The sequence below is a fragment of the Xyrauchen texanus genome, chromosome 6 (genome assembly GCF_025860055.1).
Source record: "Xyrauchen texanus isolate HMW12.3.18 chromosome 6, RBS_HiC_50CHRs, whole genome shotgun sequence".
Lineage (NCBI taxonomy): Eukaryota > Metazoa > Chordata > Actinopteri > Cypriniformes > Catostomidae > Xyrauchen > Xyrauchen texanus.
Window position 1 is genome coordinate 50,479,171 of NC_068281.1, and position 24,248 is coordinate 50,503,418.

The following is a 24,248-nucleotide window of genomic DNA, read 5'->3' on the forward strand; positions in this document are numbered from 1 at the left end:
CTAAGACAACAATGTTTTCTTCTGCAGTATAGCTGCTAAAGTAAATGTACATTGTTTTAAAGGAGTTTTAGATATTTATATTGGAAAACAAGCCAAAACAAAATCAAATCAAAAACGTATTTATTTGCGTGTTTAATGGGGTGAAGACTTCCTCTCTCACCTTTCAGTTCACTTCAATCCATCTTTAACTCTCAAAAAAACAAACTCTCTCTTATTAATAAAGCTGCGTATTGACAATTTTCTTCACGATAAGAAATGCAGTGACTTATATTATGATTCAATAAGTCACGAGCAATCATGTTATAATCTAGCTGCAGCAATGATCAGCTTCTGTATTATTTGAACTTTAATAAAGCTGTAACTCATTAAATATAACTGCATTTAAGATGTTACACCGGTGTGTTTCCTTTAAAGACGCTCGACACGCAAGTTATGCTACAGCGAAGCGGCGGTTCCAGCTCCACTTACACCACAACGAGAGTGGTTCTGTATTTACTTTGTATTTTTGTATAATTCCCTCAAACTTTGCGATCTACATCACTTGAAGCTGTTTGTATAGTTTAGAGGGCATCTGGACTGTGATCTGTGTTATTCTCTCTCTATTCAGTCAGTCACGAACTAAACTGTTGCTCTCTTATTCTTTATTTAAATGTCAGCAATTGTAACGAAGCTGGAAGAGATGGATTCAGTTGCAGAAAACAGGTTTAATAACAGACTGGCAAAAGTACAGAGGGCAATTCCAGAGGAGCATAGTAGAGACGAAAGCAATGTCAAAGCCAGGAAATCAGTTAACAAGAAAACAAAACACGAGAACGAACAAACAGGTAGTTTAAGCGAAACACTCGAGTTAGCAAAGCAGAGTGACTTACAAGCAATAACCAACAAAACTAAAGTGAACAGGCAGGGTTTAAATAGAGAACAAAAACAGTGCAGGTGAAACTAATATTCGGGTGATTGGGAACGAGTGTGGGAACTGGAAGAAGCGGGGTGGATTGTGGAACTGGAGTTCATGACAGAAAATTGACTGATACTAAACAGTACTACTGAAGTTTATTTAGCTATTTATGCATATTTAATGTATTTTTATTTTCTGTGTTCATTTCTAGAATTTATTGACAATGTATAATAATAATGTCAAATATTCTTTGATAAAAATATATAAGAAAGCAGCCAGTGCTGCCAACTTTGCAATTTTGTTGCTAGATTTAGCAACTTTTCAGACTACCCTAGCAATGTTTAATTTTCAAAAAGCACCTAGCAACAAATTGAGTTATTTTTAAAATGTATTTGGCAACTTTTGAAAAGTGACTCAAACGATAAAAAGGCAAGCATTTGCCCTCTAAATTACACAAAAATTATTTTCCCTGTCACGCACCCAATTTCAACCTACAGTCTGTCTGCAAAAGTACATTGTGAGCAGTAGTGACGTCTCCGCTAGCTCAATAGCCAGGCACAGAGGATGGCCAGCAGCAGCAGCAGCAGCAGCAAAGATTGTTGGCAGACTGCAGAAGCAGTAGCATGCATTCCACATTTTTTGGGTCAAATATTTTAAACGCATTCATTTCAGAGGACAGTTGTTTGGTTAGGAAGTCACAATTAAAAAAAAAAATAAAAGGTGAATTTAGAATTTCCTACACAAAGTAGCACTCCGAAAAGGGCTAAGTTTACTACATGCCACTGCACTCACTGCAGACAAAAATTAAGCTTGTCTTGAAAAAGTTTTTCAGCATTTTATTTAAAGACATAAATATATTTCTCTCGTGGTTTGTTTGCTAAACTTACTTACATTTAAACAGATCAACAACACAGTTTAAACCTAGTGAATGTAGCTGTTCATGAATGTTTTTGGTCTTGAAGAGACCTTACAACATCAATCAACATGTCTCAATCAAAATTGTACAGCCAGAAGGACAGAAATGTGTCAAGTCAAGCCAAGTCAATTTTATTTGTATAGCGCCTTTCACAACATTCATCGTTTCAAAGCAGCTTTACAGAAGATCAGCATTAACAGATGATAAAACTGTAATGTCTATAATGTCGATGAATCATCATTGTGTAATTAGATAAAATACGATTGTTAATCGTGTTTAAAAATAATAATTGTATTAATAACCCCAGTGAGCAAGCCGAAGGGGACTGTGGCAAGGAACACAAAATTCCATAAGATGTGGATTAATGGAGAAAAATAACCTTGGGAGAAACCAGACTCACTGTGGGGGCCAGTTCCCCTCTGGCTAACATCATGAATATAATGTAAATATTACTTATGTATAGTTAAAGTCATGGTTTAAAATTATTAAACTAAGTAAGTGTTAAGCATCAGTGTTAAAACATCGATTTTGTTTGAACTGTAAGATTAATGACCACAGTCTTTGAAGTCCATCTAGATTAATTGCAGAAGTTCACATAGATGCAATTGTCCTTGTTAATTGGCTGATGAAGGCTTTTGTTGGCAATTGTTAGTCTATGCATTCCATTTCAAGATCGTAGTCCATAAATAGACTGAGGTGATGCAGACAGAGATCAGGGATGTGAAACAGCTTCAGCAGTGTGAGAGTCTATACCTGAATTTAAAGGGTGGCTGAAGCCAGTAATTGGGGATGACTGTGCATATTGCAAATCAGATATGCTTGCAAAAATGTATGACATCAAAAAACATCTTACTACAGAAAGCACATAAATAAATCAATAAATCAAAATCTTACAACCCCACAAAGCAGTCTACATTACCACAGCTAGTTAAGAAAGTGGATAACTGCAAAAGTGCTGAAGCTACCATGGCAATGGCCATTGCGGCCATTGTTCACTGTTAGCATGTGACTATTTAGGTATGGCTTGCAAAGCTGCATTTTCAGATTCTGTGGCAGCGACAAACTTCCAAATGCAGTGCACCAAGTGCACAGAAATGATTAGGAGAGTAATGACTCCTTATTTTGTGAAAAGGATAACATCAGATGTGGTGGATGAGAAGATAAGTCCACTGATGTCAGTGTCTCAAAATACCTGGGTGTGGTGATTCAGTATTTTAATGCTAAAAAAGAACACTTGTGTCCACATTCTCGGGCTGGTTGAATTGGAGGCGGGCGATGTCAGATCAATAGCAAAGGAGTTTCTTGAAAAGTGTAACCTTAAAGAGAATCTTCAGGGTATTGGCACTAATAATGCATCCATGATGACTGGGGTACACAATGGGGTGTACAAGATTTTAATGGAAGAATGTGCTTTACCCAATTTGGTACTCATATCCCTGATTTGATACTTAATCAGGGAAACCTACAACTGGTTTTTGATTGCCCCAAAATGGCGGGAGGCATACAAAGCAGTGCATGCCACCATTAATTGTGGTCAGAAACCCCTGCAGATCACTAAAGTGTGTACCACACGTTTGCTATCGATCGAGCCTGCGGCAGCTCGTATATTGGACCAGTGAACAATGCTACATGGCAGATGTGCTCCATGCCATGTACATAGATGAAAACAACTATGTCTACCTTACATTCTTAATCTCAATCCTGTCTGAAGTACAAGTTGCAGTTAAGTCATTTGAGGGAGATCAAACAGATCCTGTCAAGCTTTGGGACTAACTGGTACACCTCTTAACATCAATTTGCAGCCGAGTAGTCAACCCTATGGTTTGTAGCAAATTGTATAACTACACAGACTCTTCTGAGTCAGAACCCTTTTGAAGAACTGTTCAAAGGTGCACTCGCTGCCTTCTCCTTGCCACACTCAAATGCAGAGGTTGAACGGCTGTTCAGCCAAAGGAGTGTGGTCAAGTCAAAGTTAAGCAATAGAATGTCACTGCACACACTCAACTCTATACTCCTTGTGCGATATGGACTGAAGTTGGCTGGTGATACCTGTTACCAGCATAAACTACCAAGTGAAGTTCTGCAACAGTTTGGCACCACAGCTTTAAGGCCACTCCATTCTCTTCTGTTGGTACCAGCTCATTGCCTGTGCAGTTGGACAGTGAATATGAAGAGGATTTCCTTGACAATCGAGGATTCATCATAAGCAAGGGCTGGATTTTCTGGAACTGGCAGAGACCAGGCTGATGGTGGCAGTGTGCACTGCATTGTGAATGAGAAAAGTGCCAGAGGAAACCACTGAACATCTAGCCAGCCGAGCAGCACACCAGTCTTGAGAGAATTTGGATATAGGTGCCTAGCAGTACACACATCATATTAAGTTAAGTTGCTAGTTGTAATTGTTCAATTGTTTAATAATAATTGTTCATTTATGTTACACCTTGTTATTAGCATGTACCTATAATTTTTTTTATCAGTTAGTAGCATAATAACTAACTACCAATATACTGCCTAAAACTATAATTGTTCAGAATGTGTAGTCTCACTAATTAAGAAGATACATAAAATGCAATTGTTCAAAAATTTGTAACTGTTCAATAATTAAATGTTGTGTTTAAAAATAAAAATATCTAATCATAAAAAATGTTTTGTTTGTATTACTAATAATATATATTTTTTGCTTAGATGACCAATTGTCAATTTGAGTAACCTCTATGTAATGATGCAGTTTTGCATCATGGTTACGTAATGACGCTATCGTGCAATGACATCACAATGTCATTTAGCAATTTTTTGCAACAAATCGATTTAACTTTAGCAACTTCCCCTGAAAATTAGTTGGCAACACTGAAAGCAGCCTTCTGAGCACTTTTACATAGTCATATCAGGACAAAATTGATGCACAATCCACATAGAAAGTACTGTTTTCATTCCAGCTCAAAAATGAACTATATTGGCCACCATATCGGTAATCTGTGCATTTTCCCTAAAGGTAGTGGCAACACATCACGTGCACTTGAAATGTCAATTCCGTCACCTGTTAAACGGCGAATGCTTCTGTGTAGTACAAAACGGATACGTTTTCCATTTGGGATGATTATACACTACATGGTTGAGTGCATAGTATATTTTGTAAGTGTATAGTGTGTCATTTGGGACACAGGTTCTGTCTATGTCAGTAAATTACTTGATTTTTTAATGTTAATGGCCAGAAGACTTCGTCAAGATGCCAATTCAAGGGAAGAGTGCAGATAGGTCTAGCCGCAGCTATTTGAAGATGTGCACGCATGCAGAGATGGCGGATGAACAAGCTGAACTCATCGCCTCATTAAAAGGACATTGTTTCACTCTTGTGGTCAGAGGTTAAATCTATACTTGCTGGAGTATTTTAAGATATAGGGCTCTATTTTAAGAGTGCTAAGCGCAGCGCTATGCCATTAGTAAAATACACTAAGTCAGTGGACTATGCGCCGTTAAATTATAGAGAATGTAAGTATTATTAATCATTTTCATCTACAGACACGCAAATCATGGCTAGTATTAACAAGGTTGATTTTGATTTTTACAAATTCAATTCATTTATTGAAACAAAAAAAAATGATTAAACCAAAAATATTTCAAAATAACAAAGTGGTCATACCAAATCCAAACATTTTATCCTTTCCAGATTCTTCCACCGGCTCTTTTTGCAGTGATTTAAAAATCACGCTACGACAACAGGTGGAAAAATACCAATACAAATTGCGAATATAAACATAATAATACTAGTAATTGAAAAATAAACCATGACCTATTGATTGATTAACACAAATCTAATAAATTATTGTTTCATAAAATGACTACAACAGTGAATGTCTGTGTCATAATTTGATGTTCCTCTATATTTTCAGAGTTTGGACATTAAATTTAAAAGCAGTCACTCATCATTTGCATAAAGTTAAACATTTCTCAAATTTGTTGCGTGGCTGGACACGCCCACATCCGGTTACCAATGGTTGCCGTCGCTCGTATTGCCGGAAGTCACCAGCTCTCATTGAAACTGCATGAGTTGAGGTCGTTTTGTTGCTGCGTGTCACTGGCAGTGTGAACGCAGCTTCATTTGTAGTGCAGCGTTCAGCAGCTTGTGAGCGCGAGCAGTGGGGAAGCACGTAACTACTGAACTTTAGATTTGATAAACCTGTTAATTGGACATGCGAATGGTGTTGTGCACCCGTTACATCTCTCATCTTTCTAGAGGTCAAAATCCTCTGTATCCGAGGTATTTTCTCTGCCATGTGAATCTGTCAATTTTATATAACTATATACATTATAATAATATTAATACTATAACATCAATAAATTACACACAATGAAACATTAGCTATCTTTAATATGCATATCTGTATATACATCATAAGTGATTTAGCAGCAAGGCTCTCTCAGGATTTTATCTGTTAACATTTTCAATGCATTTTTTCAATATTAAACAGCCATTTTTATTGCAACTGGTGAGAACTGACTTTATCTCTACAAGAGATGATTTACCCAAAAATTTACATTTGGTAACATTTTCTAACAACGAACAATAATTTTACATCATTTACAGTATTAAATTTAATATTAATTACATCATATATTAATACAATTTTTAAATAAAAAGTGTATGTAAACATTAGTTAATGCACTATGAACAAACAGTGAACAATAGTATTTCTTTAGTAACTAACATGGACAAAGATGAATAAATGCTGTAAAAATATATTGTTCATTGTAAGTTCGTAGTAGCTAATGCATTATTCCATCCATCCATCCATCTTCAACCGCTTATCCGAAGTCGGGTCGCGGGGGCAGCTGCTCCAGCAGGGGCCCCCAAACTTACCTATCCCGAGCCACATTAACCAGCTCTGACTGGGGGACCCCAAGGCATTCCCAGGCCAGTGTGGAGATGTAATCTCTCCACCTAATCCTGGGTCTTCCCCGAGGCCTCCTCCCAGCTGGACGTGCCTGAAACACCTCCCTAGGGAGGCGGCCAGGGGGCATCCTTACCAGATGCCCAAACCACCTCAACTGACTCCTTTCGACGCAAAGGAGCAGCGGCTCTACTCTGAGCTCCTCACGGATGACTGAGCTCCTCACCCTATCTCTAAGGGAGAAGCCCGCCACCCTTCTGAGGAAGCCCATTTCGGCTGCTTGTACTTGTGACCTAGTTCTTTCGGTCATGACCCAGCCTTCATGACCATAGGTGAGGGTAGGAACAAAAATTGACCGGTAGATCGAGAGCTTTGCCTTTCAGCTCAGCTCTCTCTTCATGACAACGGTGCGATAGAGCGAGTGCAATACCACCCCTGCTGCCCCAATTCTCCGGCCAACCTCCCGCTCCATTGTCTCCTCAATCGTGAACAAGACCCTGAGGTACTTGAACCCCTTCACTTGGGGCAATACCTCCTTCCCTACCTGGAGTACGGACTCCATTGGTTTTCTGCTGAGAACCATGGCCTCAGATTTAGAGGTGCTAATCCTCATCCCAGCTGCTTCACACTCGACTGCCAAGCGATCCAGTGAGAGCTGAAGGTCACGGACCGATGATGACATGAAGACAACATCATCTGCAAAAAGCAGCGATGAGATCCCCAGCCCACCGAACCGCACACCTTCCCCACCCCGACTACGCCTTGATATCCTGTCCATGAATATCACAAACAGGATTGGTGACAAAGCGCAGCCTTGGCGGAGACCAACCCCCACATGGAATGACCTCGACTTTGTGCCGAGGACCCGGACACAGCTCTCGCTTTGGACGTACAGGGATTGGATCGCCCTAAGAAGGGACCCCCCACCCCGTACTCCCGCAGCACCTCCCACAGTCTCTCCCAGGGGACCCGGACATACGCCTTCTCCAGATCCACAAAACACATGTAGACCGGATGGGCATGCTCCCAGGCCCCCTCCAGGATCCTTGCGAGAGTAAAGATCTGGTCCGTCGTTCCAGGGCCAGGACGAAAACCGCATTGTTCCTCTTCAATCCGAGGTTCGACAGTCAGCCGAACCCTCCTCTCCAGCACCTTGGCGTAAACTTTACCAGGGAGGCTGAGAAGTGTGATACCCCTGTAGTTGGCACACTCTCTGATCCCCCTTTTTGAAAAGGGGAACCACCACCCCGTTCTGCCACTCCTTAGGCACTGTCCCAGATTTCCACGCAATGTTGAAGAGGCGTGTCATCCATGACACCCTCTCCACATCCAAAGCTTTCAGCATTTCTGGTCGGATCTCATCAATTCCCGGGGCTTTGCCACTGCGGAGTTGTTTGACTACCTCAGTGACCTCCCCCAGGGAAATAGAATCTGATCCCCCATCAGTCTCCGGCTCTGCCTCTAGCATAGAGGGCGTGTTGGGATTTAGGAGTTCTTCAAAGTGTTCCTTCCACCGCCCAATAACCTCCTCGGTTGAGGTCAACAGCGATAATAATTATTCATTATCTTATGTTAATTAAAGGTGCACTCAATCATTTTTTCCTCGTAAAAAAAGTTTTACTCTTAAAGAAATGAATTGTAATTTGAGACGTGTATAAAATCATGAACACGCACTTGAGATGTGGACTCTAGTTATATCAGTAACCTCATAAAAACTGTTTTATTCTACACGGAGAGGGTTAGTTTCTGTCACCATTCACTATTATTTTAAAATGTGAAAAAAAAGAAAGAATAAATTAGTAAGTGACCCTAAACTTTCTTGAGGGTGAGTAATGATTTACCATATTGTGTTCTTAATGTGATACCTACTAGCTGAAATGATTGTGATGGAGGCCTTTTATTTTTTTATTTTTGTCCTTTTTATTTTTCTCCGGACAAGTAACTTTTTTTACACAGACAAGTGAATTTTACTTTTCAGATTATCCGAAGGACAATCACATGACAATGCTTAATGTTGCGCCCTGCACCTGCTGGTGGAATCTGCAAACTGCAAATGGAGTTTAGACCTTGCACTGAAAACAGACCTGCTTTTGAAATGTCTTGGCGCCATATGACATATTACTCAGGAAAATAGCAAAACGCGTGGATACACCCACAGATTACGCAAACACTCCCACCCACACCCACTTGTGCTTTGCTCTGGCACGAAAACTGCATTTAGGATTAACGCTCTCACGAAAATGTGCGCATGTTGCACAAATGACAAGCTGTCAAAACAGAAGTGGTGGGTGGCATTAAAATGATTTGTTCCGAGTTGGAATCCACTAGAGAGTCTGTGAGTGAGGTGGAACAGGGCTTCTCGGCATGCTCGAATGAGGTCTCGGCCCAACAAAAGATGGAATGCAAGATGGAATCGGAGGTTGCCAGCCTACAGGAAAAATTCACGAATATGGAGGAGCAAATGAGGCGATCTCTCGATCTATCTAACGTCTGTTTCAAAACTGCAGAAAGAGCTTCTGAACATGGATAATTGCTGATTGACAGATCACATTACAATAGCTACTCCCTTTTTTCACATTCCTGTTGTCATTTGGTTCTGTGAGTGTTCCTCCCTGTTAAAGTTATTATAATTTTTTTACTGAATATAGCTGTGGTTTTATTTTTCTCATACTGATATAAATTCAGCTAGGTTTATGATGGCATATACTGCAAGTAAGCGTGCCTTTCTAATTCATGTGTTCAGTGGAACTTTGATGTCTGGATTTGTTTGCAATTGAGCCACTGGCAATTGCAGTACAAGACGAGGTCAGCATCAGGGGCATATAAGCACAAGGTATTTTTATACAATATGCTCATATCTATATCTATATCTGATCCTCTTGCTAGCCTCCCAAAACTGCTCGAGCTACTAGATATTTCTACAAAAGATCGAGATCATGCCTGTGAATTTTATGTCCCAACTAAGTTCGCTCACCTCATCCTCTTTTTTTAAAGTACAACAAATTTTAGATATTTGGATATACTGTATGGGTTACACACAATTTCTCATAACGTTGCTGAGCCTAGACCTGACCAATTGAAGCAACCCCAGATCATAACCATTATTTAAATCCAAACGGCAACTTTTTTGGCCAAGCAGTGTATGTTTGTGTGTTTACACAAAATAAAGTATAAGTAACGGTCAAATTGTAATGTCCTTCTTACTTGTGTCAGTAATGAAGGTTTACCATTTATGTTACCTTTATGTTGGTGTGCCACGATATAATGGAGGGTATTTACACTTGGTCAGTTCATGTGTTTTACGAATCGGATTGCTATCTGATTGAATAAGCACATTCCAGTCACTCTTGGCAACATAAACGTGTCTCTGTCAAATGGATATTAATCTGATCTTCAATTCCCACACTAAAAGCAAATAAAACATGGCTCACTTCTGTGATCATGCAGCGAATTTAAGAGATGTGATTTATTTGATTCCAAGAGACTTTGGCAAGTCTGTGCGTGGCTGTGTATTTTTCCCCTCAGGCTTGTCGGAGGTAAGATATGTCCATGCATGTCAGCTGTGCTTATTGTCAGTGTTTAGTTTCGGTTTAATTAGTGATCTGCATCAAATTAATAAAAGATCTGTCTCTCCTAGAACATGCATCTGTTCATAATTTGCTACTATTGCACAAAATGAGACCTATGCAAATACTGTTTGAAGCTATAGAAACTGTTATGTTTTACTTTTTGCTAATGCTAATGTATCTCTGTTTGGGCAGAGTCAAGTTTGCATATGTGGCGTGAACAGCCAGATGCATTTACATTTGACTAAGTTTCACCTGGAATGCATTAAGGAGGTGGTTTGAGTAATCAGATTTACATCAGTCTCTAATCCGTCTTGTAGTTCAGTTTCAGTTTATTGTCCCCTAAGGGAAACTTGTCTTGCAGCCAGGTAAACATAAACATACAGGTGACACAACAGGTAGCATAAACACCACATACACATACCAATAAACAACACAAACTACTAGTTAAAAACACTGTTACAGTATTACCCATGTATGTCATAGAATTGTGCAAATTTAGCAACCGAATTGCACTTGGTATAAAAGAGTTCTTGGTCCTATTGGACTTGAAACAAGGGACTCTAAATCTCCGACCTGAGGGGAGGACCTCAAAAGAACAATGAAGGGGATGATTTACACAGTTCAATATGGCATCTGCTTTCCTCATAACCTGCCTCTCATAAATATTTGTCAAGGAAACCTGTGGACAGCCTATTAATTTACCAGCCACCTTCACAATATGGCGTAGATTATTTTTCTCCCTCAGGCTGATGCCCCCATACCAGGCAATAAAAGCAAAAGTAAGAACAGATTCAATAAAAGATTTATAAAATAAATACAGGATAACCTTATCGACATTAAAAGAATTAAGCTTCCTTAGGAAGTACAATCGTTGTTGTCCCTTTTGCAGATAATCTCTGTGTTAATGTCAAATTTGAGTTTACTGTCTATCACAGTACCCAGGTATTTATACTGCTCTACCACCTCTATGCTTATTCTTTTTATATAGGTGGGTAGAGGAGAACCAGGTTGTTTTCTCCTAAAATCTATAAACATATCCTTGGTTTTAGAGGTGTTAAGCTGGAGAAAAGAACTGTCGCACCAACTGACAAACTCATCGACCACTGGCCCATGCTGAGATTCATGTTTCTGCAGTAAACTGACAATAACTGTATCATCAGCATATTTCAGGATGTGTCTATTACTATACTGGCTCCTACAATCATTAGTGTAGAGGATGTATAGTAGAGGCTAAGTACACAACCCTCGTGGGAGCCAGTGGAAGAGACACGCCTTTCAGAAAGACAACATTCACCTTAACTCGCTGTGTTCTATTTGTTAAAAAATCCATAATCCAGCTCACAAGATTACTCTCAATATTAAATTCTGATAATAATTTACTAACTAAAACATGTGGCTGGATAGTATTAAAACCAGAAGAAAAATCTAAAAACAAAAGCCTGGCGTGTGTACCAGGACCCTCTAAATGTCTATAAAGCAGATCTAAAAGTGCAATCTGTGCATCCTCTACCCCCCTGCTAGCCCTGTATGCAAATTGTCTGGGGTCTAGGGCCCCACCCACCCTGAACAGCAGAAGTCGCTTTACAATCCTCTCAAATGACTTCATGACCAGTGAAGTCAATGCCACTGGTCTGAAGTCATTTAATATGCTTACAGAGTTGCCCTTTGCCACTGGAACTATAATAGACTCTTTCCAAGCAATTGGGACCCTTCCCTGTTCCCAGGACATCTCAAAGATGTCAGCAAACACCCCGCAGAGCTGCCATCTGGTCCTGGACTCTTATTTACCTTAATTCTATTAAATACAGACCTAACCTCCTCCTTTGTAATTGAGAAAGGAATGGATTCTACCTGGGCCTGTTCCTCGATTAATTTCTTTAGTTTGTCTGAAAAGTCATGAATATCAAAACGTGAAAAAAAGATGTTCAAGGCTTCAGATAACTCGCTATCATATTTATACATTGCCAATTGGACTGATTTATTATGTGTTTTTTGCAAACCTATCATCCTTTTCACACCATCCCATGCTATCTTCAAGTTGTTACTGCCCAATCTTTCCTCTATCTTATTTTTATATTGCAGTTTAGCCTTCTTGGTTTCTGCTCTGACCTCCTTAGTTGCCTCCCTAATTTCACGCTCATTCCCATTACGAAAAGGCCTATGTTTTTTCATTAACACTTGTTTCAGTGAGCTAGTGACCAATGGCTTATTATTTGCATACAATTTGACATACTTTTTGGGAATAATAAAATCCACACAAAAAGAAATATAACAACATACAGCGTCAACAAGCTCATCAATATCAGCAGCAGAGTCAATGAAGACAGACCAATCGGTGCAATCAAAACAACCTTGTAATTTCAGAACAGACTCATCCTCCCAGGTCTCAATCTCTCTAGTTTTGACATCCCCCCTTTTAAGCATAGGTCTATACACCGGGATGAGATTAATAATACAGTGATCTGAGGATCCTATGGGAGCCAGAGGGGAGGCTTTATAAGCCTCTTTAATTGAACCATAGCACTTGTCCAAAGTTTTAGTTTTCCTAGTTGGACATGTGACATATTGATAAAAATTGAGGGTTTTACTCAGTTTACAGTTATTAAAATCCCCCATAAGCAGACACGGGGCATCCGGGGAAAGAGATTGAAGTCTTTGAGTCACTTTGCGAATAATATCGGCAGCAGTTTGTGTGTTTGCTTTAGGGTGGAGGGCATTTACACTTGGTCTTTTCATGATAAAATAGCTATCAGTAGCAGTAAAAATGCATGAAGTGACCAACTGTAAATACCCTCTATGTGGTTTCCCCCAAAACACCAAAGAGTGGGTAGCCAACTATTTGAACCAACTACCCAAACATTCAGGGATGGTCTGGTTCAGAAAGTTGTGCAGTGGTACAAGGACCTGACTGTTCTTTTCAAGGGCCAGTCTTCTCAGTTGGCTCTTCCCAACAACCACCCAACATTACAGAGTAGAAGAAACCAATCAAGGGAGAAGCAATTTTAAAAGTACATGTAAGTATGTCGCGGTCTAGCAAGTAGATTACTTTGACTCATTCAAAGCTTTAAAAAAATTGTAAATACTTTTATTATTTTTCTAATTGGTGGAACAGTGCCACAGAAAACAAATAGCAGCAGAATATTTTTCACTTAAAATAAAAAGTTTAATTTAGTTTCTTGTTGGTGAACTGAAAATGTGTAATGTGGAACAGAGGGTTCTGTAGGTAATTAAGGGTGTAACAATTCATCGATCTGTATCAATGTATTGATCCAAAAACCAACAATCCAATGTTATGAATACAACACGTAAATATCGATAGACATTTTAAAATGTACCATTATTTTAATACGAGGGAAAGAGAAATCACCTGCTGCCCAGCATCAGTTATAAGACTTTACACATCAACACACTTAACTGCCACAGAATTTTCCATTTCAACTGTGCCTTCAAATGCAGGAAGTCTGTGAATAGTAGACATCAGCCCACTTGAAACGTAGCTACTGTTTTGAAAATTGCCCAATGCCGACCATGTTCCCTCAGGTACTGAGCGGAGGGACAGCAGTGCTGCTAGTAAACTGCAACCTGGACGCAGAACTGTGCCTGAATGCAGAGTTAAATCGTGAAGCTGGGTTGGGCGACTAAAGACAGTTTGCCTCCTTAAATGGCTTGAGCACATTTCGGATGCAAAATTACGTCTAACACCTCCTTGGCCTGTGCACCATATAGCTGTCCAGCAAAAAAAGTTGCCATAGTGATTTTACTAGACTGTTTTGGCTAGCCATACTTGCCTCCTAACCTCAACCAGGATATAAGTGAACTGATGCACTAGTGTGCAAGGCTTATAATGCTGTGGTGAATGTGGGATATGCTGGCACAGTTGCTTTTGGCACTCAACGCCTACATCAAATGATTCAGGGTGTGCTGAAATTTTACAGGCTGAACTCCAAGCTCAGGGCAGATGCATCAGAGTATGGTAGGTCCCTGGGTCTTCTGACACAGGGCAACATGGCTCTGAACACAGTACTTCATCAGCCTGCACAATGAGTGATACCACCACAGTTTCCTGTGGGGGCACTGAGCCTAAGCCAATTGGCTCAGAGTTTGCCGTAGTGGACAGCATATGTGTCACTGTATCAGGCTGCATAGTCAAAGCATTCTTTAAAGCATATAACATTTCTTTAATGAAGTCATGACATTGTGGTACAACTAATTCATTAGCTTAAGTAGAGGTAGAGCAAAACAGGTTAGGTACCTGATTAGATATATTAGGTGGAGAATCAAAGTTGAGTCTTGCCAAATCAGCTTTAAATTCAGTACACGGCAAGTTTGCTTGAACGCAGTGACTGCAGGCTTGCATCTGTCTGACGAGGACAATGAAAACACTTCCAAATCCCTCTCTTTGGCCTTGTTCAGACTGACACTAAAAATCAGATTTTTTTGCATATCCAGATTGTATCCAGATGAGGTTTTGACAGCAAAAAATAAAACACATGAAATCGGATTTTTCAGAATCTGATTCAAACCACATCGAGAGGTGGACAAACTTTTCCGTTCTGTTGACCACGTTCTGCCTTTTAGATTCAAAGCTGAAGTATAAACCAGCCTTAACACCACATTAGCCTATGATAGTTACACACATAGCTTTATACTGTACAGTAGGGTTTCTCAAATGGGGGTTCGCGAACCCATGTGGGTTCATGATAGAGTGTAGAGATTGCCTACAAAGTTATTTACGTCATTTACCTTTTTTAAAAAACGTTGACAGATGTTGTCCGTCATTTGACAAATAAAAAAACAACAAAGAACAACTTAAACCAAGCACATCAATTTCCCTTTTAATCATCCTTGCGTCAGTGCAATGTTCTCACCGTTGATTGCATGAGCGCACAATTTCTCTCTCCTTGTGCGAGCTGCGTGTATGTGTGTGTGAGAGTGCACACACTCGTGCAACTGACAGTGAACAAATGTCACTTTTAATGCAATAGAAAATTACTTACTACTCTCCATTTAAATGGTATAATGTAACAATTTCATGATCAACAACACAATCAAGCTTGTGTGTTGATTCTGTTCACTGTCGAATCAACCAGTCGATGGAGGCTTCTGACGGGTCTTAAAGATGTCATTTAGGCGGCTGCCTACTATTTTATTGCAAGGCTGCTGAAACTTAAAATATGATGAATAAATGAATAATTTCCCTAAAAATATAAATATAATGTTTCATTTCCTAAAAATATTTCTATAAGTAATATAACAAGAAGAAAAATAAAGTGTAAAGATGTCAAATTAATTTCAAAAGTTAAGCATGTCTCCAGTGCTCTTTGTCTCCCTGAGTTCCACTGGCTGTTCTGAGTTCAGAAAACTGTGGTTTAAATAACACATCTTTCTTTAAAATGGTTTGTTGTCCTCTTTGGTTTGTTGGCTGATTTCACGCTGTAATATTGTAATATCTGCTTTGGTTTTTGTGCAGCGTTCATGTTCTCTGTTGTAAACTAACAGAGCCACACTTCCAGTTGTATCACAAATGGCAGTTCTCCCATGGGCATGCCAACATGCTTTACATGAATGCCCACTGGAGAGCTGGCTGAAAGTGAAGATTTATAGTGAAAAAGGACTTAAATATTGATCTGTTTCTCACCCAAAGCAACCGTATCACTTTAGAAGACATGGATTGAACCACTCAAGTCTTATGGATTACTTTTATGCTGACTTTCTGTTTTTTGGAGCTTCAGAGTTTTGGCCACCATTCGCTTGCATTGTATGAACCTACAGAGCTGAAATATTCTTCTATAAATATTTCTGTTCTGCAGTAGATAGAAAGTCATACAAGTCTGGGGTGATAGCATGAGTGCTAGTAAATGAGAGAATTTTCATTTTTGGGAGAACTATCCCTTTAATGGTGTTTCTCGCTATTTCATGTCAATTGAAGTTTTGTGTAACAGATGTAAAAACAAAATAGTAAATTCACTCTTAAAAACACTCTTAAAAACTACGATTTGGAACAGTGTTTCCCCCTGCGTTATCAAGTGTGACAAGTTACAAACGTATATAACATACATTTGGTCATAATTTTTCTGTATTTTCACAGGTCTGTATTCCTCAGTGCCACACATTGAATCATATCACTCAATCTTCAGTAAAGCATCCTATTAACATCATCCTACAAATGAAGAGGCTCTCCCTCAAATTCAAACAAGTAGGAAACACTTCTGGTGTAAGAACACCTTCTACTTTTGTAAAGATGGATTTAATTAAAGAAGAGAATGAAGACATGAGTGACCCAGAGCAATACAGTGTCAAAAATGAAGATATTGAGGAACAAAGAGGTTTGTTTACATTTTTCATGATCACTGAGAAGCCTTAAACCTTCAGGTGGTTCAACAAATTTTGTAGCTCTAGTTATGAAATCGTAAGAGCTGTGAAAAACATAGAAGCCAATAATAGTGAGCAATATTATGCAGGATTACTTTTGATGTCAGAAGTTTACATACACCTTAACCAAATACATTTAATCTCAGTTTTTCACAATTTCTGACATGTAATCGTAGAAAACATATCCTGTCTTAGGTCAGATAGGATCAATACTTTATTTTAAGAATGTGAAATATCAGAATATTAGTGGAGAGAATGATTTATTTCAGCTTTTATTTCTTTCATCACATTCTCAGTGGATCAGAAGTTTACATACACTTTGTTAGTATTTGGTAGCATTGCATTTAATTTGTTTAACTTGGATCAAATGTTTTGGGTAGCCTTCCACAAGCTTCTCACAGTAAGTTGCTGTAATTTTGTCCCATTCCTCCGGACAGAACTGGTGTAACTGAGTCAGGATTGTAGGCCTCAGATCAGATTGAGGTCAGGGCTTTGTGATGGCCACTCCAATACCATGACTTTGTTGTCCTTAAGCCATTTTGCTACAACTTTGGAGGTATGCTTGGGGTCATTGTCTATTTGGAAGACCTATTTGTGACCTAGCTTTAAATTCCTGGCTGATGTCTTGAGATGTTGCTTCAATAGATCCACATCAATTTCCTACCTCATGATACCAGTCTCTCCTGCAGCAAAGCACCCCCACAACATGATGCTGCCACCCCCATGCTTCACAGTTGCGATTGTGTTCTTGCATGCTTCACCCTTTTTCCTCCAAACATAACAATGGTGATTATGGCCAAAAAGTAAGATCTTTGTCCCCATGTGCTCTTAAAACTGTTGTCAAATTTTTTATGGTGGTTTTGGAGCAGTGGCTTCTTCCTTGCTTTGCAGCTTTTCAGGTTATGTCGATTTAGGGCTCGCTTTACTGTGGATATAGATACTTGTCTACCTGTTTCCTCCAGCATCTTCACAAGGTCCTTTGCTGTTCTGGGATAGATTTGCACTTTTCGCACCAAACTATGTTCATCTCTAGGAGACAGAATGTGTCTTCTTCCTGAGTGGCTGCATGGTCCCATGGTGCGTATACTTATGTGCTATTGTTTGAACAGATGAATGTGGTACCTTCAGGCATTTGGAAATGGCTCCCAAGGCTGAACCAGACATGTGGAGGTCCACAATTATTTCTCTGATGTCTTGGCTGATATCTTTTGATTTTCCCAAGATGTCAAACAAAGAGGCACTGAGTTTGAAGGTAGACCTTGAGATACATCCACAGGTACACCTCCTATCAGAATCTAATTGGCAAATTGTCTAATGGCTTGACATCATTTACTGGAATTTTCCAAGCTGCTTAAATCCACAGTAAACTTAATGTATGTAAACTTCTAACCCGTTGGAATTGTGATAGTCAATTAAAAGTGAAACAATCTGTCTGTAAACAATTGTTTGAAAAATTACTTGTGTCATGCACAAAGTAGATGTCCTAAACGACTTGCCAAAACTATAGTTTGTGAATATTAAATCTGTGGAGTGGTTAAAAATTTGTTTTAATGAATTCAACCTAAGTGTATGTAAACTTCTGACTTCAACTGTATATTATATTAGGAGTTGGTCTTGCCTATAAGATATTCTGCATTGTCCCTCTTGAACTGATGAATTTTTACATTTTACTTTGCTCAATTTAGACCTGATGGAAGTGAAAGAGGAAAGTAAAGAACTGAATGAAATGGAGGAGGAACATCAGTATAAGGAACTTCAGCATTTCAAAACAGGTGGAAAATCTTTTAGTTCCACAGGAAAAAGAGTTTCTAGAACAGGAGCCAAAAATTATTTCGCATGCCATCAGTGTGGAAAGAGTTTCACCGAACAAATAAAACTTAAGGAACACATAAGAATTCACACTGGAGAGAGACCTTTTACTTGTCCACAGTGTGGAAAAGGTTTCATAAAAAAAGTACAACTTAAGCATCACATAAAAATTCACACTGGAGAGAAGCCTTTCACATGCCGTCAGTGTGGAAAGAGTTTCACCGAACAACGAAACCTTAAGGACCACATAAGAATACACACTGGAGAGAGACCTTTTACTTGTCCTCAGTGTGGCAAAGGTTTCACTCAAAAAGGAACACTTTATATTCACGTAAAAATCCACACTGGAGAGAAGCCTTTCACATGCCATCAGTGTGGAAGGAGTTTCAACCAACCAGGACAACTTAAGCGTCACATAAAAATTCACACTGGAGAGAAGCCTTTCTCATGCCATCAGTGTGGAAAAAGATTCACACAACAAGGACAACTTCAAATTCACATAAGAATTCACACTGGAGAGAAGCCTTTTACTTGTCCTCAGTGTGGAAGGAGTTTTACACAACAAGGACAACTGAAGCGTCACATAAACATTCACACTGGAGAGAAGCCTTTCACATGCCATCAGTGTGGAAAGAGTTTCAGACAACAAGGCGTTCTTAAGCATCACATAAGAATTCACACTGGAGAGAAGCCTGTCACATGCCATCAGTGTGGAAAGAGTTTCAGACATCAAGGACAACTGAAGCGTCACATAAAAAATCACACTGGTGAGAAGCCTTTCACATGCCATCTCTGTGGAAAGAGTTTCACAGAACAAGGACCTCTGAACCGTCACATTAAAATTCACACTGGAGAGAAGCCTTTCACATGCCATCAGTGTGGAAGGAGTTTCATAGAACAAGGAGAACTGAACCGCCACCTTAAAGTTCACACTAGAGAGAAGCCTTACACATGCCATCAGTGTGGAAAGTATTTCAGATGTTCTCAGAGTCTCAAATTTCATCTGCATATTCACTCTAAAGAGAAGCCATTTAACTCTGAGCAGTGTAAACAAAAATTTGTTGTGGCATCACACTTAAAAAGACACCTCAGTGCTCATAAAAATGAGAGGCCCTACATGTGTTCTTTTTGTGAGAAGAGGTTTTTACTTTTTGATCATTTCAAAATGCACCAGGCAACACATTCCGTTGGGAAAGCTGTGTTCTCTGGGTGTGGGAAAGCCTTTTCTAGAGCCAGTGATTTGCAGATGATCCAAAAAATACATAATGGAGAAAAACCTTACAAGTGTTCACATTGTGGAAAGGGTTTTTCAGAGTCTTCTAACCTGGAAATTCATGTAAGAGTGCATGCTGGAGAGAAGCCATACCATTGCCCTTCATGTGGAAGTAGTTTCAATGCATTAATATATCTAAGTGCTCATTTGAAAAAGCATTGTCCACAAAAGGTGGCCACAATGAGCAAAGTTAATCGTCTGGCTTCAGGTCTAAGTGAATAGAATGAAATTCCGATAAACCACAAAGAATTACCTAGATAAAGTTGTGGAAAGGCATAGGTGAGGGGATGGACATAAAAAGATTTCAAAGGCTTTGTCTGTCATTCTGAGCACTGGAAAGACCAAAATAAAAATGAAAGGTTTATAGCACCACCCAGACCATAGATCAGGCAATCCCTCCAAACTGGATGACCGGGCAAGAGGAGCCTGATCAGAGAGGCTACCAAAAGGCCACTGGCAACTTTCAAAAGTAATGGATGGTGGTAGCAGTATGATGTTGTGGGAATGTTTCACTTCAGCACTTGTCAGGATAGGAGAATTGACAGTGCAAAGTTCAGACAGATCTTGAGGAGAACCTGCAGCCCTCTTCCAGGAGGTTGAAAATGGGAAGATGGTTCACATTTCAGCATGACAATGCAGGATTTTTCCTGGGTCAAGATTTAATTGCCTTTGGTGGTGGCTGACTTAATATAATTTATATTTATCATCTGAGCATCTAGAAACTTCTGAAATCAGAAGAGTTTTTTGTTCTTCAAAGTGCTGTGGACAATCAAACTAACTTAAAACACTACTGATTTGGTACTGTGCTTCAATGGTGATAGTGTTTGTTTCCTAATCCATCAGATATTGTTTTCCTTTTATCAGACTCTTAATGATTTAGGAATACTTTTGATTATAGGAATATCTGAAGCCAAACCAGGGCAGCTTGTTTCCTGAACTCAAATATCATTAGAACAGGACATTTATTACAATATACATGACATTGTGTTTACCATAGTTGTTGATCATTTGTTATGCTGAAATTACAGGAAAGAACATGGATGGCTCCTCATTAAAGTGTTAGGTGTAAAGCCGTGGCCAAAAGTATTGGCAGTGACATACATTTTGTGTTTCACAAGATCAAGAACGTCAAGGAGAGAGGTTCAACTGCAGTGAAGAAGGCTTCAGGACGTCCCAGAGTGTCCAGCAAGCGCCATGACCTTCTCCTCCTGAGGAGTCATCTACAGAATCGTGTCACCACCAGTGCAGAGCTTGCTCAATATTGGCAGCAGGTTGGTGTGAGTGCATCTGCACGCACAGTGAGGTGAAGGCTTTTGGACAATGGCCTGGTGTCAAGAAGGGAAGCAAAGAAGCCACTTCTCTCCAAAACAAACATCAAGGACTTACTGAAATTCTGCAGGAAGTACAAGGATTGGACAGCAGAAGACTGGTGCAAAGATATTTTCTCTGATTAAGCCCCTTCCGACTGTTTGGGACATCTGGAAAATCGATAGTCCGGAGAAGAAAAGGTGAACGCTACCATGAGTCATGTGTCGTGCCAACAGTGAAGCATCCTGAAACCATCCATGTGTGGGGTTGCTTTTCAGTCAAGGGAGTGGGCCCTCTCACAATTCTGCACAAAAACACTGGCATGAATAAAGAATGGTATCAAAACGTCCTGCAATAGCAACTTCTCCCAACAATCCAGGAGCAATTTGGTGATGATCTGTGCATTTTCCAGCATGATGGAGCACCATGTCACAAGGCAAGAGTGATAATGAAGTGACTCGGAGATCATTACATTGAAATGTTGGGTCCGAAGCCAGGCAAATCCCCAGAACTTAATCCCATTGAGAACCTGTGGTCAATCCTCAAAAGGCTAGTGGACAAGCAGAAGCCCACAAGTTGTGATCAACTCCGAGCACTAATAAGGTGAGAATGGATCTCCATCAGTCAGGATTTGGCCCAGAAGCTGATGTCCAGCATGCCAGAGCGAATCGCAGAGGTTATGAAGAACAAGGGTCAACACTGTAAATATTGACTCTCTGCATATATTGAATGTTTTTGCCAATAAAAGCCTTTCAAACTTATGAAATTGTTTTTCAGTATAACATAGAAACATGTGAAAAAATAATCTACAAACACTGAAGCAGCAAACTTTGCAAAACACAAATTGATGTCACTGCCAGTACTTTTGGCCACAGCTGTAGGTAGGTAGTTAGACTTACTTAAAAAATTACTATTTGTTATAAAGAAATAATAGCTTTAACACATTTAAAAACATAACTTTTACAACTGCTACTGTTATAATGAAAAATTCTGTTTACTGTGATAAATGTTAGTAAAAGTATTGATGTGTAGATGCAAATAGTCTTGTAACTGATTCAGGTGCAGGGCAGTGTTTTCTCTTTCCCTCGTCAGTGCTTTTCAGAATGTCAGTCCTGTCTAGCTGGTTGAAATGGTTGAATTGCTCCAAAGTGCATTAAAATAGAAAGTTCTCATGTAGATTTCAGATGAGTTGCATAAGTTGTGGTCTGCGGCACGATATTGAGGGAAGCAAAAGTTGAATCACACAGGTGATCTGCTCTGCGCTATCCTATCACCAGAGCTTGCATATAGAGGGAAGCCTGTTTTACGCGTAAATACCTGCATGCTCCAGATATACAATAGTAGAACAGAGTGCACCACTTGCGTGAGAGATTCGCAGTAGATCGTGAAACCGTGCATATCTGAGTTATCAAGAATATAGAATGACTTGAATGCATTCCATAAATTTTCACCAGATGATTTTACTGAGCTTGAACATGTTCTATTTGTGAACCAACGTGGTTTGAACAATGGAAGTGTGGCATAGTTCCTACAGTTTCAGGAAACAGTAATGACTAGCTTGTTAAATTCTCTAATGATGCATTGTACTATGGTGGTGTAAAGGAATTCACAGCCACTTCAGTGCTGTACAACTTCACAAACTCGTCAGCTTTACAGACACAATAGATTAAACGCAACAGCATCAGAAGCTCTGTGGCCGTACTTGTGCCAGTCTCTCTCTCCCTCTGCTGGTGGCATGACTGTTTATATGCCACTCTCCCCATGCTCACTGGAATTAGAAACAGGTGTTAGACACTTTCTCTCTCTCCAGACAGATGCTTGACCACACCCCTGCTGCCACAGGTGGTTATGCGGTAAGTTATGTCATTTTCCAGGTAATGCACCCCTGGTTGGATAGGGTTAGGTTTAGGGGTAGGGTGCCATCCTACGTTTCAGAAATTCGCAAAATGGTTATGTTGGTAACTTATGTCATAAAGACTGCTAAAAATGAAATTCTTCTCACGTTTAATATATAGATATATATGGGTGTTATCGCTTGCCATGTTTCTACTAAAGTTGAACTTTACAGTCAGTAAAATGGCTTTTTTCCCCTTTTGGTTTTATTTTTGGTTCTTTTTTTCCTCTCTTTAAAGTGGGGAGAGCATAAAAAGCATAAATATACTGGTTTCAGAGGTAGAGAAAAAAAATATTCTGAGCTATCTACGCTCCTGTTTTTAAATTCATAATCTCTTTTCAATAAGTATACCTTTTAATATTTAAATATATTCTCAAAAATAATAAAGATATTTGACATGTATATGCAACTGGCCATCTAAAATCAATATGTAAATCATGGTTTAGTGGAGGAGGTTTTGACTGTCACTTTAGATGGCCAATTGTATTTATTTGACTTTGTTAAACCTGGTAGTACCCATAGAAAGCACATGCACAGAATGCCTTGATGTTTGAGCTAATAAAGTCCTAAAACCTCTTTATACTGTTTTGATCAATGCTGGGGTAAAACAAAAGGAAACACACACTCATTACAGCTAAAGATCCAAGAGCAATTAGTCATATGAAACCAAACATTAATAACCTTTTTTTTTATTCTTTTTTAAATCCCTGCAAAGATCAATTAAATTGCAAGACTTATCAGACAAAGTCTGATGGCATCAAATCATAATCATTCAATGAAGACTTGAAAAAAATGGAAATAAAACACATTTTACCTCTAAAATCTTTCCTTGTACTGTATCTGTAGATTTTGCAGTGAAAAGGAAAAATTTAACTGGGTTACCCTGTAGCAGTGCAACTCGTTGCAATATTTTGAATTTGGGCTGCAGAACCCATTTTAGGGGGTTTTCACACTGGACACGTTTGCTGCGGTCTGATTCCTAGTGCGATTGTTCCCACTCATACCACCTCCAACTGGTAGTCTCGGGTTCACATAAGTGCAGCTTTACATGTCATTCATTCTGCTTCCCACAGATCTCCACCTGGAAGAAAGCATGGCCATTATTTGTACAAATCTTCTGTAAATTTGCACTTCCGTTTGGGCGTTATTTCACTCAGCTGTCATTTGCTGCTACTGTCAGTGTCAAGCAACTGTTTGCTTGTCAACAGCACTTCGTGGAGAGATTGACAGGCAGGAATTTGGCCAATAGTTGCTGCAAGCCTCTTAGAATCGACCAATTGGTGTGCGAGAAGGCGGGATATACAAAGAGGGGTTAAATCGACG

At 39.4% G+C, this 24,248-nt stretch overlaps 1 protein-coding gene across 2 annotated transcripts in view; it reads left to right on the forward strand.

The window, feature by feature from the left end:
* Positions 1–23,733, forward strand: part of LOC127644837 (gastrula zinc finger protein XlCGF26.1-like) — a 178,588-nt gene extending 154,855 nt beyond the window's left edge. The window contains exons 3-4 of one of the 2 annotated variants that reach the window (XM_052128236.1): positions 16,358–16,595; positions 18,327–23,733. In XM_052128236.1, the coding sequence (XP_051984196.1) occupies positions 16,436–16,595; positions 18,327–19,945 (1,779 nt within the window). In that variant the 5' untranslated portion in view covers positions 16,358–16,435 and the 3' untranslated portion in view covers positions 19,946–23,733. The remainder of the gene's footprint in view (positions 1–16,357; positions 16,596–18,326) is intronic. The other variant, XM_052128237.1, reaches the window with a different exon arrangement.
* The last annotated feature ends 515 nt before the right edge of the window (positions 23,734–24,248 follow it).